Source organism: Paroedura picta, chromosome 10, assembly GCF_049243985.1.
Source record: "Paroedura picta isolate Pp20150507F chromosome 10, Ppicta_v3.0, whole genome shotgun sequence".
NCBI classification, from domain to species: domain Eukaryota; kingdom Metazoa; phylum Chordata; class Lepidosauria; order Squamata; family Gekkonidae; genus Paroedura; species Paroedura picta.
This window is the reverse complement of record NC_135378.1, coordinates 3,697,350-3,714,293: the sequence shown is the minus strand read 5'-3', so window position 1 is coordinate 3,714,293 and position 16,944 is coordinate 3,697,350. Positions and strand designations below refer to the sequence as shown.

General features: G+C 43.7%; 1 protein-coding gene across 7 annotated transcripts in view; it reads right to left on the bottom strand.

The window, feature by feature from the left end:
* Positions 1–6,378: 6,378 nt before the first annotated feature.
* PPP2R2C (protein phosphatase 2 regulatory subunit Bgamma) overlaps positions 6,379–16,944 on the bottom strand; it is a 208,899-nt gene continuing 198,333 nt past the window's right edge. For all 7 annotated transcript variants that reach the window (XM_077301538.1, XM_077301541.1, XM_077301540.1 and 4 more), the window contains 2 exons: positions 8,290–8,381; positions 6,379–6,936 (listed from right to left, as the gene is read on the bottom strand). In XM_077301538.1, coding sequence (XP_077157653.1) covers positions 6,645–6,936; positions 8,290–8,381 — 384 coding nt within the window. In that variant the 3' untranslated portion in view covers positions 6,379–6,644. The remainder of the gene's footprint in view (positions 6,937–8,289; positions 8,382–16,944) is intronic.

Sequence of the window (16,944 nt, the reverse complement as noted above, 5' to 3'; positions counted from 1 at the left end):
CAGATGACACCAAATTGGGAGGACTGGCAAATACTCCGGAAGATAGAGACAGAGTTCAACGAGATCTGAACATAATGGAAAAATGGGCAAATGAGAACAAGATGCAATTTAATAAAGATAAGTGTAAAGTTCTGCATCTGTGTCAGAAAAATGAAAAACATGCCTACTAGATGGTGGATACGCTTCTAGGTAACACTGTGTGTGAATGAGACCTTGGGGTACTTGTCAGACCACACCTGGAGTACTGTGTACAGTTCTGGAGGCCTCACTTCAAGAAGGACGTAGATAAAATTGAAAGGGTACAGAGGAGAGCGACGAAGATGATCTGGAGCCAAGGGACCAAGCCCTATGAAGATAGGTTGAGGGACTTGGGAATGTTCAGCATGGAGAAAAGGAGAAATATACATCCCAAAATGGTAAGAGGCTATACACAGCTTTTATAGACCTTAAAGGTGCCTTTAATAAGATAGATAGGGATATGCTCTGGAATAAATTGCGATTAATGGGTATGGAACCGAGACTTGTGTTTCTCATCCAAAAACGTTATGTGTCCACCTCATGTCAAGTCCGGTATTCCTCAAAGGGAGACTTAACCTCTAAGATCTCAACGACCATTGGAGTTAAGCAAGGCTGTATTCTGGCCCCCTTGTTATTTAATTTATTCATTAATGATTTAGCGCAAAAACTGGAACCTATTAATGGTCATCCCCCAAAACTTGGTTCCCAGCATATTCCTTTGTTGTTTATGCCAACGATACTACAATACTCTCATATACAAGGGTTGGCTTACAACGATACTTTTACCAATATTGCCAAGATAATTATTTAGTAATTAACTATGTAAAACAAAAGTTTTGGTTTTCTCTAAGAGCTGGCATGCAATGACTTGGTCTATTGGAGGCACTTCAATAGAACAAGTCAAAACATTTAAGTATCTAGGTGTTACCTTCCAATATAACCAGAAATGGCGCTCCCACTGCCAACGAGCTATCAATCTGGCCAAATCCTCATCTTCCTTGATAAAACAGTTCTTTTTCTCTGCGAAAGGTAACCAATTTATTCCTGCAGCAATTAAAATTTTTAATGCCAAAGTGATGTCCCAGCTCCTGTTTGGATGCCCCTTATGGGTTCCTGCCTTTAACAAATCTATTGAGGGTGTTCAATCTGCTTTCTATAGGCAAATTGCAGGGGTTCCCAATTGTGTCTCCTACCATGCCATCTGCACTGAATTTGGCCAAATTAGGATAGAGACAAGGGCCTGGGTCAGACTGTTTTTTAGAATAGAAACTGGCAGCCTTTTAACTTGTCTAAAAAGTGACCCTCTTAAATTTCGGCTTGATCCTCAGGCAAAAAGCCAACAGCCAAGAGTCCTTTATTCTTGCTCCTGGCTCCTTACAGAGTATTATGGTTTAATCCAGAACCCAGGAGCCTTTTGGGTTTTGCTTCTGAGTTAGCTCCCGAAATAATGCTCTCCTTCTCCCAGCTCCACCAAACACTGCCTTCCTCTGGCAAGCAAGAGCCTTTTATAGGACAAAGGCCTACTCAGCAGAGAGCTGAGCTAGCAGTTATCTCCTGAGTCAGCTCTTGAAATAATGGTCTCCTTCTCCCAGCTCCTCCAGGCACTGCCTGTAAATCCTGCCTGTACTTCTGGAAGTTCTCGGTCCACATATTGCTGGAGCCTAGTTTGTAGGATTTTGAGCATAACTTTGCTAGCATGAGAAATGAGTGCGATGCTGTGGTAGTTTGAACATTCTTTGGCATTGCCCTTCTTTGGGATTGGAATGAAAACTGACCTTTTCCAATCCTGTGGCCACTGCTGAGTTTTCCAAATTTGCCGCCTTATTGAGTGTAGCACTTTTACTGCATGTGACTACCCCATCGTGGTTATCAGGGATGATAAGCTCGCTCTTGTATAGTTCTTCTGTATAATTTTGCCACCTTTTAAAAATCTCTTCTGCTTCTGTTAGGTCCCTACCATTTTGGTCCTTTATAATACCCATCGTTCTCTTCATATCTTCCTTCATATCAGAGGAATGGGAGGGCGACTGTAAGCCGCTTTGAGCCTCCTTCGGGTAGGGAAAAGCGGCATATAAGAACCAACTCTTCTTCTTCTTCTTCTTCTTCTTCTTCTTCTTCTTCTTCTTCTTCTTCTTCTTCTATCTCCAATTTTCTTGAAGAGATCTCTGGTCCTCCCCATTCTATTGTTTTCTTCTATTTGTTTGCACTGTTCATTTAAGAAGGCATTCTTATCTCTTCTAGCTTTTCTCTGGAATTCTGCATTCATTTGGGTGTATCTTTCTCTTTCTCCTTTGCCTTTCACTTCCCTTCTCTCCTTAGCTATATGTAAAGCTTCCTCAGACAGCCATTTTGCTTTCTTACATTTCTTTTTCTTTGGGATGGTTTTAGTTGCTACCTCTTGTACAATGTTGTGATCTTCCGTCCATAATTCTTCAAGCAATCTGTCTATCAGATCTAATTCCTTAAATCTATTTGTCACCTCTACTGGATTCTGTCAGGTGGATTTAGTTCATACCTGAGTGGCCTAGTGCTTTTCCCTACTTTCTTCAATTTAAGCCTAAATTTGGCAACAAGAAGCTGATGATCTGAACCACAATCAGCTCCTGGTCTTGTTTTTACTGACTGTATAGAACTTCTCTATCTTTGGCTGCAGAGCACATTGATTTCTGTGTTGACCGTCTGGTGATGTACATGTGTAGAGTCGTCTCTTGGGTTGTTGGAAAAGAGTGTTTGCTATGACCATTGTATTCTCTTGACAAAATTCTAGCAGCCTGTGCCCTGCTTCATTTTATACTCCAAGGCCAAACTTGCCTGTAATCCCGGTTATCTTTTGGCTTCCTACTTTAGCATTCCAATCCCCCATGATGATAAGCAATCCACTCTAACGACACCCAAAACCCCTGAATTTTTATTTATATCTGTATATATGTGTGTGTGTATATACAGAAAGATCTTTATTTTTTCAATGCTGAGAGGAAAGGCTGTGATCAGCCTATGCTGCGCAATGTAAAGGGCCGTTGCAAGCATAGAAACTGTGTGTGGATTTTATAGAAGAATGGGCCATAGAAATTTTGAATCTGTTGAGAAATACTTGTGTGATGTTGGTTATGAGATTATAGTGTGAATGTTCAGGAATGGCTATGAAATGTGTCTAAAAGCAATACTGTGAACTCTCAGAACAAAGACTATAAGTTGCTAGAGAGTCCATGCTGACCTGATCAGTCCAATCACAGCATCTGCTGGAAATGTGGGATATATTCTCACAATGATTGATAATGGAACAAAATATGCATGCTTTTTGAAATCAAAAGATCAAACCGGACATAAGATTTATGTGAACTATATTAGAAACAAATTTTCAAAAGTTCCTGAATGTTTAATAACAGACAGTGGGTCTGAATTCTGTAATGCTGCATTTGAACAAGAAGGGATTTCACATGGGGAGACAGTCCCATCCACCACAGAGTTAAATGGGACAGCAGGGAGATTTAACAGAACCTTGACTGAAAGGTATAGATGCATGCTGATGTGTGCTGGGCTGAGGCAGGCAATACTGCAGCTTACTTGTAGAAGAAACAGAAGAGTTGGTTCTTATATGCAGCTGTTCTCTATCAGGAGTCTCAAAGCAGCTTACATTCGCCTTCCCTACCGGAGTCTTCCTGGGCTACAATCCATACAACAAAGGACTTAAAGTTATGTAACCTAAGACATTTGAAGTTGATATAAAACATGTTGTATTTGTGGATGAAAATTGTACCCAACAGTTTTCTTCACAGAATTTCTCCACAGGAGAAGAGGAATGCAGGAGCAGTGAGGCAAGAAGCTTTCACATGCTGGGTCATGATGCCACCTACCAGAGCCAATGTTCAACAACAAAAGGCAAACTCAAGAGAAGGGACAGTGCCATCCAGTGGAGCAAATGCCAAACTATATTGCCTTACTCAGACTGAAGGGGCAAAACTATCTCCTGGTGAAAATACTGAACTGCATAATAATGCCCAACTAGATGGGGAACCCAAGAAGCTGATATCATAGTGTCACCTGCTGTGAGTTCAAACAGACAGAATAAAGGAATATCTGTTAAATGTTATACATGTGAAGTCAAAGCACCAGATCAATGTGAGCCTACAACCTGGGAAGATATGATGAGTCTCTCAATTAGTGGAAGGGACAAATGGCTGCATGCAAAGGAAGAAGAGCTGTATTCTCTTTGCAACAACTATACATAAATCAGAACACTGCCCTGCATAGCTACCTCAAGAAGGATGGCAGGACAGCATGTGAACGTGACATCAGTGCTTAAGCAAGCGACCAGAGCTTGGAATGAGAATCTCAACAGTCTACTCGAGGCACAAGGATTCAAACAAGGAGCAGCAGAGTTTAAAACTGACAATATAAGTATATACTAGTTATTGTTGATGATCTGCTTTTATGGTGCAGAAACAAAAAGGAAAGAAAATTAATTGATGAAAACCTGAATAAACATGTTGAAGTCAAACAACTAGGTGATATAGGTACCTACCTTGGAACAGAGGTGGGGCCAGAGATAGTGGATGCCAAAGATGGACTTTGTTTAGCCAATGCATACTGATGAAGGAGAAGGAGTTGGCACTCCACTAGATAGAGCTTACATGCCATTACCTGATGGACTGGATAACAACAGGGCATACAGAGAAGCCACTGAAAAGTTGTTATACTTGAGTAATGTTACCAGACCTGAGATTAGAGGAAGACTGGTTCTTATGTGCCACTTTTCTCTACCCGAAGGAGGCTCAAAGCGGCTTACAATCGCCTTCCCTTTCCTCTTCCCACAACAGACACCCTGTGAGGTAGGTGAGGCTGAGAGAGCCCTGATATCACTGCTTGGTCGAAACAGTTTTATCAGTGCCCTGGCGAGCCCAAGATCACTCAGCTGGTTGCATGTGGGGGAGTGCAGAATTAAACCCAGCATGCCAGATTAGAAGTCCGGACTCCTAACCACTACACCAAACTGGCTGCAGTAGGCATCTTGAGCAAAAGATGAACTCTTCTGATCATTTTGAATGGAATGCTGTAACAAGGATGGCAAGATACCACAACAATAGCGCTGACTTGAAGTTGAAGATATCACCAAGAACCGCTATGGATATATAGATGCAAACTGGCATGGTCAAGTTTGAAAAGAAATCTACAAGTGGATTATCCAGAGGGAATCTGATCAGCTGGGTGTAAACTGCATGGAGCTTTTATTCCAGCCCCAGATCGATTCAGTCCCTGCCCTCTACACAGAATGCGATTTCCGTTTGGATTTGGGGCGATTTTAATTTTCCTTCTGCAGCAAGAAGGATTGATTTGGAGTGACTCTACCTTTATTGTGCCATATTTCAGAGTGCTGAAAATCCTCAATATCCATTTGGAAAAGAAAGCTCCGTGTTAGAGAACCTCTGATAGGCCACACCTGGTCATGTGACACGCTTGCCTTAAAGGAGAAGCCCCTAATTTCTCTCAACTTCTGTCGGTCCTGGATTTTTCCCTCCTCTGCCTTTTTCGATCCTCTTCCCCTCCCCTCCATGAAAAGAAAGAGGCTCCCTGCCTGGCTCCTCTCCCCCCCCCCCTTCAAGAAAAGAAAGAAAGAGGCTTGCCTCCCCCCCCCCCTTCTGAGCCTCCCTAACCATGTGCAGAAGACTTTCCTGTTTCAATGGGTGGGGGGGGGGGAGGAAGAATCGAGTTCAAAGCAATCTGAATTCAATAGGATTGACAATGGAATTAAAAAAGTAAGTGCAGACTCTGCCCTGGAGCAGTAAGAGACGGCATCTGATAGCTAGATCAACTGCAGAAGCAGAAGGAATAGCAGCCTGCAATGCCTGCAATGAACTTCAATGTATTATAGGCCTACTGAAGGCATACATGAACCTGTCAGTCACAATGTATGAAGATAATGCAGCCTGTATCACAATGATCAAAGGTGAGAATATGAAGAACGGGATGAGGCACGTGGCGATCAAGATTGTAATTGCTATAGAGAAGTTTAAAAAGGACTACATGATGTTGTGCATTGTCCTCCTACTAATAATATGATTGCTGATGATGTACTGACTAAACCATTAGACAGAAGATTTGTGAATCAGAGATGAGCTAGCATTGCTTTAAGTCAGTAGCTAAGTCTTGAGAAGGGGTTTGTTAGCCTTAGTCTGTTTAGCAAGAGTTAGCCTTCCTATCTTATCTGCCAAAACAGCCATTGGGGTCTCTTGATCACAGATGCCTCCTGTGTGAATTAGGCCTTGGGTTTGGTCTTGCTCTTTGCTGCCTGCTATGGCACTCTGCTCCTAATCTCTATTGTGGGTGCAACTGGTAAGACAACATAACCCAAGAGAAGTGAGATGAAGGCAACCTCAAATAATTTATTTGAACACATTTACAGCAGGGCTGCCCTTTTGCAATCCTAACTTTGGTGAATTAAAACATTTGCTTGTTCATTACACAGGCAAGCTGGTCATGAAAGGGGTGGGCCGATCCCAGTCACGCCTTGATTTATTCGAGCCTAAGCCCCACTTATTTCAGTGGCCTTGACTTCCAAGGAAGGGGTCCAGGAGGTGACCACAACACAGGCAGCAGCCCTCCCGAGGCTTCTTTCCCACAGAGGCCTCCTAATGCATGTCGGAGTTCATTTTATCTTGAAATATGTACAGATTGTTTGTGGCTGCGATGGCAATAATATTCTCTGCTGGGTGCCAGGCTGTGTGCAGGATCTTCTTGGTAAAGTCCAAACTGTCCACGCTGATGTCATCTTTCCGCCGCTTGCCTCCTCTGCACACCCGGCGAGGCTTGAGAACAGCCCGAGGCTTGCTGCTTTCGCGAGAAGCCTCCAGAGTGACATCGCGCTTGGTGCTCCGGTCAAACATTCGGAAGAAGTTATTGTAGGCCCCAGTCATGATCACGCTTGGGGGAAAGGAAGACAGGAGACAGGTTAAGGAGTGGCTAGGAAGGCCTCTGCACAGCCCCCCTGCCAAGTGCTGCCCCCCACTGCCTGCGGCTGGGGCAAGGGGACTGACAGGGGTACCAATTAGGGTTGTGCAAGATGGCCCCGATTCGGACCGTTTTGGGTTCGATTTCTATCAATTTGGACTGATTCAGGTTCGATTTCTATTGATTCGATGCGGGTTCTCCTGCATCGATTCAGATCAAATCAAATTTATTTTAATACAGCACTGCGGCCAGATAAAACAGATAGCAAGAAAAAAAACATTCCACAGCAGAAAACTGCATAATCAGGGAGCCAATACAAAATGTTAAATATATGAAATTGTATAATTGATAGGTACATTATAAAAAATGCATAGTAAAATTCCTCTGAAACATCTTTACTTAAACTTAAGTTGTCTTTCCCGTGTGCTAAGCACATGAGCACAAAATTGGGCAACCTGCTTAATAATATGGCCCCTACTATTCCACAGCAGGAATTTAACCTTTTCTTTGTTTGAGATGTTGGAGGAATCCATGTGTAATGGGAGGATGAATTTATTTCTTGCAGAGTTGAAGGTAGGGCACCTTAAGAGGTCGTGTTCAATTGTTGCTATCTCCCTGGAATTACAGGGGCAGAGTCTTTCAGCTACTGGGGTTTTCTTGAAGCGGCCCACCAGCATGGCAGAAGGTAACGCAGAGCATCTAGCTAGTGTGAATGCTCTCCTATAGTATTTTGTTTCCAAATCTTTTTATTTCCTATCAACTGCATAGGATTTACTGCTGAGCAGACAGGCTAAATCAAGAGTAACAATTAGAAGAACAATAAAATCAGGGTCCAGTATCACCTTTAAGACCAACAAAGGTTTATTCAGGGTGTGAGCTTTCGAGTGCAAGCACTCTTTGTCAGACTATGATCTTCTTACATGACAGGGAATATATAGCAAAAATCAATTCTGTTACATCAGTAGACTTGGATACATCACCTTTCCACTAATCACTAACCATGATCACTAATAAAAGGCAGTTTGGTTCTCCCTGTGTAAAGTACACTGAATTCTAGGGGATTGATCGGCTGTTTTGACAAAGGATTATCATTGGCTGTATTTGGTTGTGACACAGTCTACTGATGTAACAGAATTGATTTTTGCTATATATTCCCTGTCATGTAAGAAGATCATAGTCTGAGGAAGGGTGCTTGCACTCGAAAGCTTACGCCCTGAATAAATCTTTGTTGGTCTTAAAGGTGCCTGACTGGAGTCTGATTTTATTGTGCTACTCCAGACCAACACGGCTACCCATTTGAATCTATCAATTAGAAGGACAAGTTACCTGTCAGACCCATTCCACGCACATTCAAACTTGTCAAAGATGCAATCGTTCTCATAAAGTGAACACAGCTTGCTTCGAAGGTAGTCATGGACCTGTCAAAGAGGAAAAGGCAACTTTATCACCCCAAGTTCATAGAATCATAGAATCATAGAGTTGGAAGGGGCCATACAGGCCATCTAGTCCAACCCCCTGCTCAACGCAGGATCAGCCCTAAGCATCCTAAAGCATCCAAGAAAAGTGTGTATCCAACCTTTGCTTGAAGATTGCCAGTGAGGGGGAGCTCACCACCTCCTTAGGCAGCCTATTCCACTGCTGAACTACTCTGACTGTGAAAAACTTTTTCCTGATATCTAGCCTATATCGTTGTACTTGAAGTTTAAACCCATTACTGCGTGTCCTCTCCTCTGCAGCCAGCAGAAACAGCATCCTGCCCTCCTCCAAGTAACAACCTTTCAAATACTTAAAGAGGGCTATCATGTCCCCTCTCAACCTCCTTTTCTCCAGGCTGAACATTCCCAAGTCCCTCAACCTATCTTCATAGGGCTTGGTCCCTTGGCCCCAGATCATCCTCGCCGCTCTCCTCTGTACCCTTTCAATTTTATCTACGTCCTTCTTGAAGTGAGGCCTCCAGAACTGCACACAGTACTCCAGGTGTGGTCTGACCAGTGCCGTATACAATGGGACTATGACATCTTGTTGAGCCTCTCCTTCTTCTTTCCCCCCTCCCATAACCACCGGCTTCTTAGCACATGGTGGAGATGGCTGACCTCCATTTCTTCAAGCTACAAACAAACGTGAACAAAATAAATGAAACAGAAAACCTTCCTAGAAGCAACATTCTTTCTGAATTACAGATTTAAATGCATATCTCTCTGTGCCCTGGCTCCACCATCAGATATGAGACTCATCTGTATTCTGGGCCTCCCAAATCAGCAGCACAATCAGCACCCTCGCCCACGTGATGCTACCATGTATTGCTGAGGACTACAAACAGCTTCTTAAGGCTTTCAACAGGTAGCTTGGGTCTTTCCAGGCAGGGGCATTTTTAGGTATGGCAATTTCCCATGAAATGCGAGGAAGGATGGGATATAAATCCATAAATATATTAATGAACAAACAAATAAATATGCTTTATGGTGGTAATGGAAAGCACTATCAAGACACAGCTGAGTTATAGGGACGATGCTCAGAGGTTAGAATCATAGATTCATAGAATCATTCATGGATCACCATGTGGCTGGGCCCGACCCCCTAACCCGAGAGGTGTGTTGCTTGCCAGGGGCGAAAATTAAAGACATTTCAGAACGGCTGCCCAAACTCCTCAAATCTACGGATCACTACGCATTTGTGATGGTCCATGTGGGAACGAATGACATGTCCGTGAATACCATCGATCGTATTAAAACAGACTATCAAGATCTAGGGAGGAAGCTCAAGCAAATGGGGGCACAAGTGGTATTCTCTTCAATCTTGCCTGTCAAGGGAAGAGGAATGCGTCGGGAGAGGAAGATAATGGAGGTGACTCAGTGGCTGCGTAGTTGGTGCCGGCAGGAGAGATTTGGTTTCTGGGACCATGGGATAGGCTTTCCTGAGGAAGGCCTACTAGCACCTGATGGACTGTACTTATCGAAGCTGTGGAAGAATGTGTTTGGCAGGAACCTGGGGAGATTCATCAGGACAGCTTTAAACTAAAGCCACTAGGGGAAGGAGACGATCAACATAGGGAGTGTATGGAAGGAAAACGATCGGAGGCAGCCCAACCGGCAAGGCCAGCTCATAGGGAACCAAAAGTAAAAGGATTCAGATGTCTTTATACTAACGTCCGAAGCATGGGCAATAAAAAGGAAGAGCTGGAACTTCTCATGCTGATGGAAAGGTATGATCTAGTAGGCATCACAGAAACTTGGTGGAATGATTCTCATGACTGGAATGTAATGGTGGATGGATATGAACTGTTCAGAAAAAACAGAATAGATCGAAGAGGTGGAGGAGTGGCACTGTATGTGAGGAAAGGGCTTACCTGTCAGGAAATTCTAGTGAAGGAGAGCATATCTACAGTGGAAAGCATCTGGGTGAAAATAAGCGAGGGGAAAACAAACAGTGTGGTGGTTGGTGTCTGCTACCGACCGCCTGACCAACGAGAGGATGTGGATGCTGCACTTTGTGAGCAGCTTGAGAAAACATCCAAGCGGCAGGACCTTTGTCATTATGGGTGACTTCAATTTCCCAGATGTGTGCTGGGAAACAAACTCTGCGAAGCGTCCTCAGTCATGCAACTTTCTGACCTGCCTGGCTGACAATTTCATTTATCAAATGTTAGATGAACCCACAAGAGGTTCAGCCATACTGGACTTAATACTGACCAACAGGCAAGAGGTGAGGGAGGTGGGGACTCTAGGGGGAAGTGACCATGTCCTCATAGAAATCCTTTTGAGATGGGGGGGCAAGGAAGCTTGTAGCTAGACGCGGATGTTGGATTTTCGTAGGGCAAACTTTAATAAACCCAGAGACATGATGGAAGAGAATGCTGGAAGTGAAGGGAGCATGTGAAGGGTGGGCACTACTCAAACAAGAGCTATTGCATGCTCAATCCATGACTATCCTAGAAAGACGAAAAACTGCAGGAGCTCTAAGAAGCCTATTTGGATGAACAGAGACCTTCAAGAGGAACTAAGAAAGAAAAGGGAAATGTTCAGGAATTGGAGGGAAGGACAGAGCTCTAAAGATGAGTACTTACAGGTTACTAGGCACTGTAGGTCAATCATCAGAAAGGCCAAAGCTGAGAGTGAGCTAAGATTGGCCAGGGAAGCCCATTGTAACAAGAAAAGATTTTTCAGTTATGTGAGGAGCAAACGTAAACTAAAGGAGGCAATAGGCGCACTGTTGGGTGCAGATGGACAAACTCTAATGGAGGATGCACAGAAAGGAGAAAGGCTCAGCGCCTATTTTACATCTGTTTTTTCCCACAGGTCAAAGGGTTTAGGCACATCTAGAGATGGCAATAGCCAAGGCATAGCGTCTGGGTGGCAGGTTGACATGGACAAAGAGGTTGTTGAGAGGCATTTAGCTGCACTGGATGAGTTCAAAGAACTTTCCGGAGAACTTGCACAATCCTTGTCCATCATCTTCGGGACCCCTTTAAGGACTGGAGATGTCCCGGAGGACTGGAAGAGAGCAAATGTTATTCCGATCTTCAAAAAAGGGAGAAAGGATCATAGAATCATAGAGTTAGAAGGGGCCATACAGGCCATCTAGTCCAACCCCCTGCTCAACGTAGGATTAGCCCTAAGCATCCTAAAGCATCCAAGAAAAGTGTGTATCCAACCTTTGCTTGAAGACTGCCAGTGAGGGGGAGCTCACCACCTCCTTAGGCAGCCTATTCCACTGCTGAACTACTCTGAACTACTAACCTTTCAAATACTTAAAGTAGTCCCTCCACCCCCTCATCTAGATCATTAATAAATATGTTAAAAAGTACCGGGCCAAGCACCGGGATGACCCGGGAAACTACAGACCTGTGAGTCTGACCCCTGTTGTGGGGAAGATAATGGACCAGATATTAAAGGGAGTGATCTGCAGACATCTGTAGGACAATTTGATGATCCAAGGAAGTCAGCATGGATTTGTCTCCAACAGGTCCTGCCAGACCAACCTGGTATCCTTTTTTGACCAAGTAACAGGTTTGCTGGATTGTGGAAATTCAGTAGATGTCATTTACTTGGATTTTAGTAAAGCTTTTGACAAGGTTCCCCATGATGTTCTGATGGATAAATTGAAGGACTGCAATCCGGATTTTCAGATAGTTAGGTGGATAGGGAATTGGTTAGAGAACCGCACTTAAAGTGTTGTTGTCAATGGTGTTTCATCAGACTGCAGGGAGGTGAGTAGCAGGGTACCTCAGGGCTCGGTGCTCAGTCTGGTACTTTTTAACATATTTATTAATGATCTAGATAGATGAAGGGGTGGAGAGACTACTCATCAAGTTTGCAGATGACACCAAATTGGGAGGACTGGCAAATACTCTGGAAGATAGTGACATGTTCTTGTAAACTACAATTTGTTGTGCTCCACACAATCAAAGGCTTTAGCATAGTCAATGAAGCAGAAGTAGATGTTCTTCTGGAACTCCCTAGCTTTCTCTATGATCCAGCATAAGTTGGCAATTTGATCTCTAGTTCCTTTGCCTCTTCAAAATCCTGCCTGTACTTCTGGAAGTTCTCGGTCCATATATTGCTGGAGCCTAGCTTGTAGGATTTTGAGCATAAATTTGCTTGCATGAGAAATGAATGCAATGGTGCGGTAGTTTGAACATTCTTTGGCATTTGCCCTTCTTTGGGATTGGAATGTAAACTGAGCTTTTCCAATCCTGTGGCCATTGTTGAGTTTTCCAAATTTGCTGGCATATTGAATGTAGCACTTTTACTGCATCGTCTTTTAAGATTTTGAATAGTTCAACTGGAATGCTGTCACCACCACTAGCTTTATTGTTGCTCAGACTTCCTATGGCCCATTTGACTTCACATTCCAGGCTGTCTGGCTACAGGTCAGTAACTACCCCATCGTGGTTATCAGGGATGTTAAGCTTGCTCTTGTATAGTTCCTCTGTATTTTGCCATCTTTTAAAATTCTCTTCTGCTTCTGTGTGGTCCCTACCATTTTGGTCCTTTATCATACCCATCTTTGCATGAAACGTTCTCTTCATATCTCCAGTTTTCTTCAAAAGATCTCTGGTCCTCTCCATTCTATTGTTTTCTTCTATTTGTTTGCAATGTTCATTTAAGAAGGCATTCTTATCTCTTCTAGCTTTTTTCTGGAATTCTGCATTCTATTGGGTGTATCTTTCTCTTTCTCCCTTGCCTTTCACTTCCCTTCTCTCCTTAGCTATTTGTAAAGCTTCCTCAGACAGCCATTTTCAGGTATAGAAGCCCGTTTGCTGAACTCAGCTTTAAATCTGGATAACAATTGGTTATATTCTAACCAATAAATTTCTACTCCTTTTTCCAATACTTGTCTTTCTTTAAACTTGCCACTTTTAGCTAGCAGGTCTTTGTAACTAAGGCAGGCTATTCTTTTTTGCTGAGCTGTGCTGAAGTGTGCTTCAATTGGGGATTTTAATATAGATACAGTCTTCCTTTATACTTCTCCCACACCTTTAAAAGTCCAGCAATCCAGGAATTCGATACATTTCTTTGTTTTCCTGATGGCCACAATTTCTCATGAAAGCTGCCCCCTACAGCTTCCTTTTCAAATAGCAATTCTCTCAATGATGGTTCTCATATCCAATCCGATATGTATGTCAATACTGCTGCATGATGGTATAATTTTAGATTGGGTACGCCTTGTCCCCCTTTCTTCTTCTCATTTTGCAATATCAAAAGCTATTCTTGGTCTTTTTCCACTCCATATACATTTATTAATTGCAGATTGCTACTTTTTCCATGTTCTCTCTGATATTTCCAAAGGCAACATTTGGAATAAAAAATTAATTTTCGGCAATACACTCATTTTAATTGTTGCTATTCAAGCAGACCAAGATAGTTTAGCTCATCCCAAATCTTAATATCAGACTGAATTGTATTTCAAAGTCTTTCATAGTTACCCGTTCAAAGCTTTTGAAAATCTTTATCTAAGTAGATCCCAAGGTATTTAACCCATTTTGGGTTAACTTCACAGCCTGTGAACTCTTTTATGGTTTTTGTCTCTGAGTCCAAAACACCTTGTCATAGAATTTTACTTTTAGCTTTTTTTATTGTAAATCCTGAGGTCCATTCCGCATGACTTTGGTAAACGCTACAAATTCAAGGTTCCACATGACGTCGTACAGAATCTGCAGCACTCCTGCAACACTCCCGCAAAATTTGCTTTGTTCGGGAAATCGGGAAAAGTGGATTCCCCCTGAAAAAATTGCTACACTTCTGAGCACAAGCTGCAACACATCAGTGAAAAACACGTGCGTTCTCAGTGTAGCGGTAGAAAGAAAGTCCCTCCCCCGCTCTCACCCCCAAACTTCTGGAGAAGCGATCGCCATTCCCCCCCCCCCCCTAGACTGGGGAAAGCAATGAACGAGCGAGGCTTCTCAGAGGCTTCTCCGGCTAAAGTCCCTCCACAGAAGTGAAGCAAATGTCCGGAGAAGTGGGCGCCTGAGAGTCAGCGCTTATGCCTCAGCAGCAGAAAGAAGGGCTCTGGCTGAGCTCGTGTGGAGCGGCACTGCCCGGCAGGCGAGGCGATAGGCGAGAAGGAGCCCTAGAGCAGAGCTGGGCAGCGGCGGCAGGGGGGGGTCCCTGAAGACAGCAGCAGCTCCCGAGGAAGAAGACAGGTGCCCCAGCCCCTTCGCAGTCCCCCCAACTCCTGGAGTGTCAACCGCCCTGCAGCAAGTCCAGAAACCTTCCTCCCTCGCTTTTCAGCACGCCAGCAGCCCACAGTTTGCAAGGGGATCTTTCCCAGTCAGCGCGCTTGTTGTCCCTCTCGCCATTTTTTTTCCTTAGACCGGCGAAAGCAACAAATGAGCAAGGCATCTCCGGCTAAAGTCCCTCCACAGAAGTGATTAACACAGTCAAACAAAGCTCCCTACTACAAGTGTCTTTAAAGTTTCCAAGCACAACACAGCCCCCTGTTCAGCACTGCCTGTAATTGCAGCCACAAATCACGCCCGTGGGGGGGGGGATTTTTTTTCCCTGAGGAGCATGTAAATGATTGACAGTTCCTATCCCAGCAAAAAAGGTCTTTCCAAAATGATTGAACACAGATTCGTTGCAACGGGTGTGTTTGGTTTTTTAAAAAACAGTTCTTAAAGGGAAAGGGGCTTTTTGGGAGCATGAACACAACAGCCCATTGGCTGTTCGGTTTGATTGACGGCCAGGGGTGGGAAGAAGCACAGAAAAAAATTGCTTCCTTTGTTGCGATTCCAGCGAGGCCGGAAACCTGGTGGGAATGAATGAAATGCTACTGGGACTTTTGTATTCCACTAAAAAAAAAGGTATGTGGAATGACAAAATTCCACTTTTTAATATAGCGTTTCTGCATTCTGTGAACAATTGGCAACATTGGTCCTGGTGCGGAATGTCCCTGAGTATATGCCAAAGTCTTTTAGTAAATCTAATAGAGGCAGTATCGATGTGATCAGGTTTCTCTAAAGTACAAACTACATCATCAGCATAGCATTTCAATTTAAATTCTTCTCTATCAATTTTGATTCCTGAGATTTCCTTTGTATTTCGTATCTTATTTGCCAACATTTCCAGTACCAGATTGAATAATAATGGGGAGAGTGGACATCCTTGTCTGGTACCTTTATTTATCATGATTGATTTCTTCGTGAGCATTCCGTTAACTAAGATTCTAGCTTCCTGGGTTGAATATATATGCCTAATTTGTTTAATGATGTGCGTTGTAAAATAAGTGAAAAAAAACTGCTGGGAAAAGAGGCGGGAGTAGCTGTTTGCTGGAATTGTTAAAAACCTAGGTGGCTGTGGTGTCCCCAGCCCTAGGGACCTGCTAGTTCACCCATGGTAGGGGCAGGAATCCAAAGCATTTTACTGGCTGCAGTGAATACAAGCCAATTACCAAGTCGCACCAGGGCTCTGTCCCAAATACAGTACTCAGAACTGCTTCTGAATACAGGAAATGTCACACCCCAAAGTGGATCATTTTCTACCTATTCCTTTATCAACACTGATAAAGATCTTCCAATCACTCTGGGTCACGTAGAATTTCATTAAAATTAAAATTTTAATTTTATTAAAATTATAATATCTGACCTGACTTCTTGGAGGAGGGTGATTAAAAGTAGGTGTGAATTTTAGCATTAAAATGAGCTGGGTTCAATAAAATCTGACATTTTGTCAAACACCACTGGGCACAGTCTACTGCCTATTTGCAAAATCTTTAGAGAACCGAGGTCCAGCTGTGGGTGGCCTACCATCTTCTAGTGATGCAGGTTATAGAAGACAACCCAGACTTCTGCTTAAAATAGACACCTGACACATCTGACTCTGTACAAAGGTCAGGAGGGCAACAAATTTCTGTAGGGACAGGAAAACAAAAGCTTACAGGATGGCACTTTAGACAGGAAGACCAAAGTGGTCTCTCCATCAGACAGAATCATAGAATCATAGAGTTGGAAGGGACCTTCAATGTCATCTAGTCCAACCCCTACACAATGCAGGAATTCACAACTACCTACCCACAGTGACAATAATTTAATACCCAAATGATCCCCAAATGAGTGCAATTGGTCAGATTGGTCAGATGGCCCAGACTGTAGCATATGTATACTTATAGAAATTTGCTGTACTTCACCAATATAGAAAGGCAGGTTTCAAAATAGTAGAAAACAGCAAAAAGGAAGGGCTACTGCCATTTTCCAAGTTGTTTCTGCATGCTCCAAGCTTTACAGAGCAGCATGTGCAAGAGATGCTCTTGTCACAAAGATTGTGCCATCTAGGGACCCAAACCAGGGCCGCGAAGGCCATGGCGCCGGGCCGCGACTCCCTCTCCCCGCCCCCCCCGCAGTAAAAAACTTGCCAGGCCGCAAGCTTGCGGCCCGGGAAGCTTCTTACTGCAGGAGGGTGGGGAGAGGAAATCAGGGCCGGGCCGCGCATCGCGCATGCGTGGCCCGTGCGGGTGCGGCCCGTGCGGGTGCGGCCCGTGTGGACG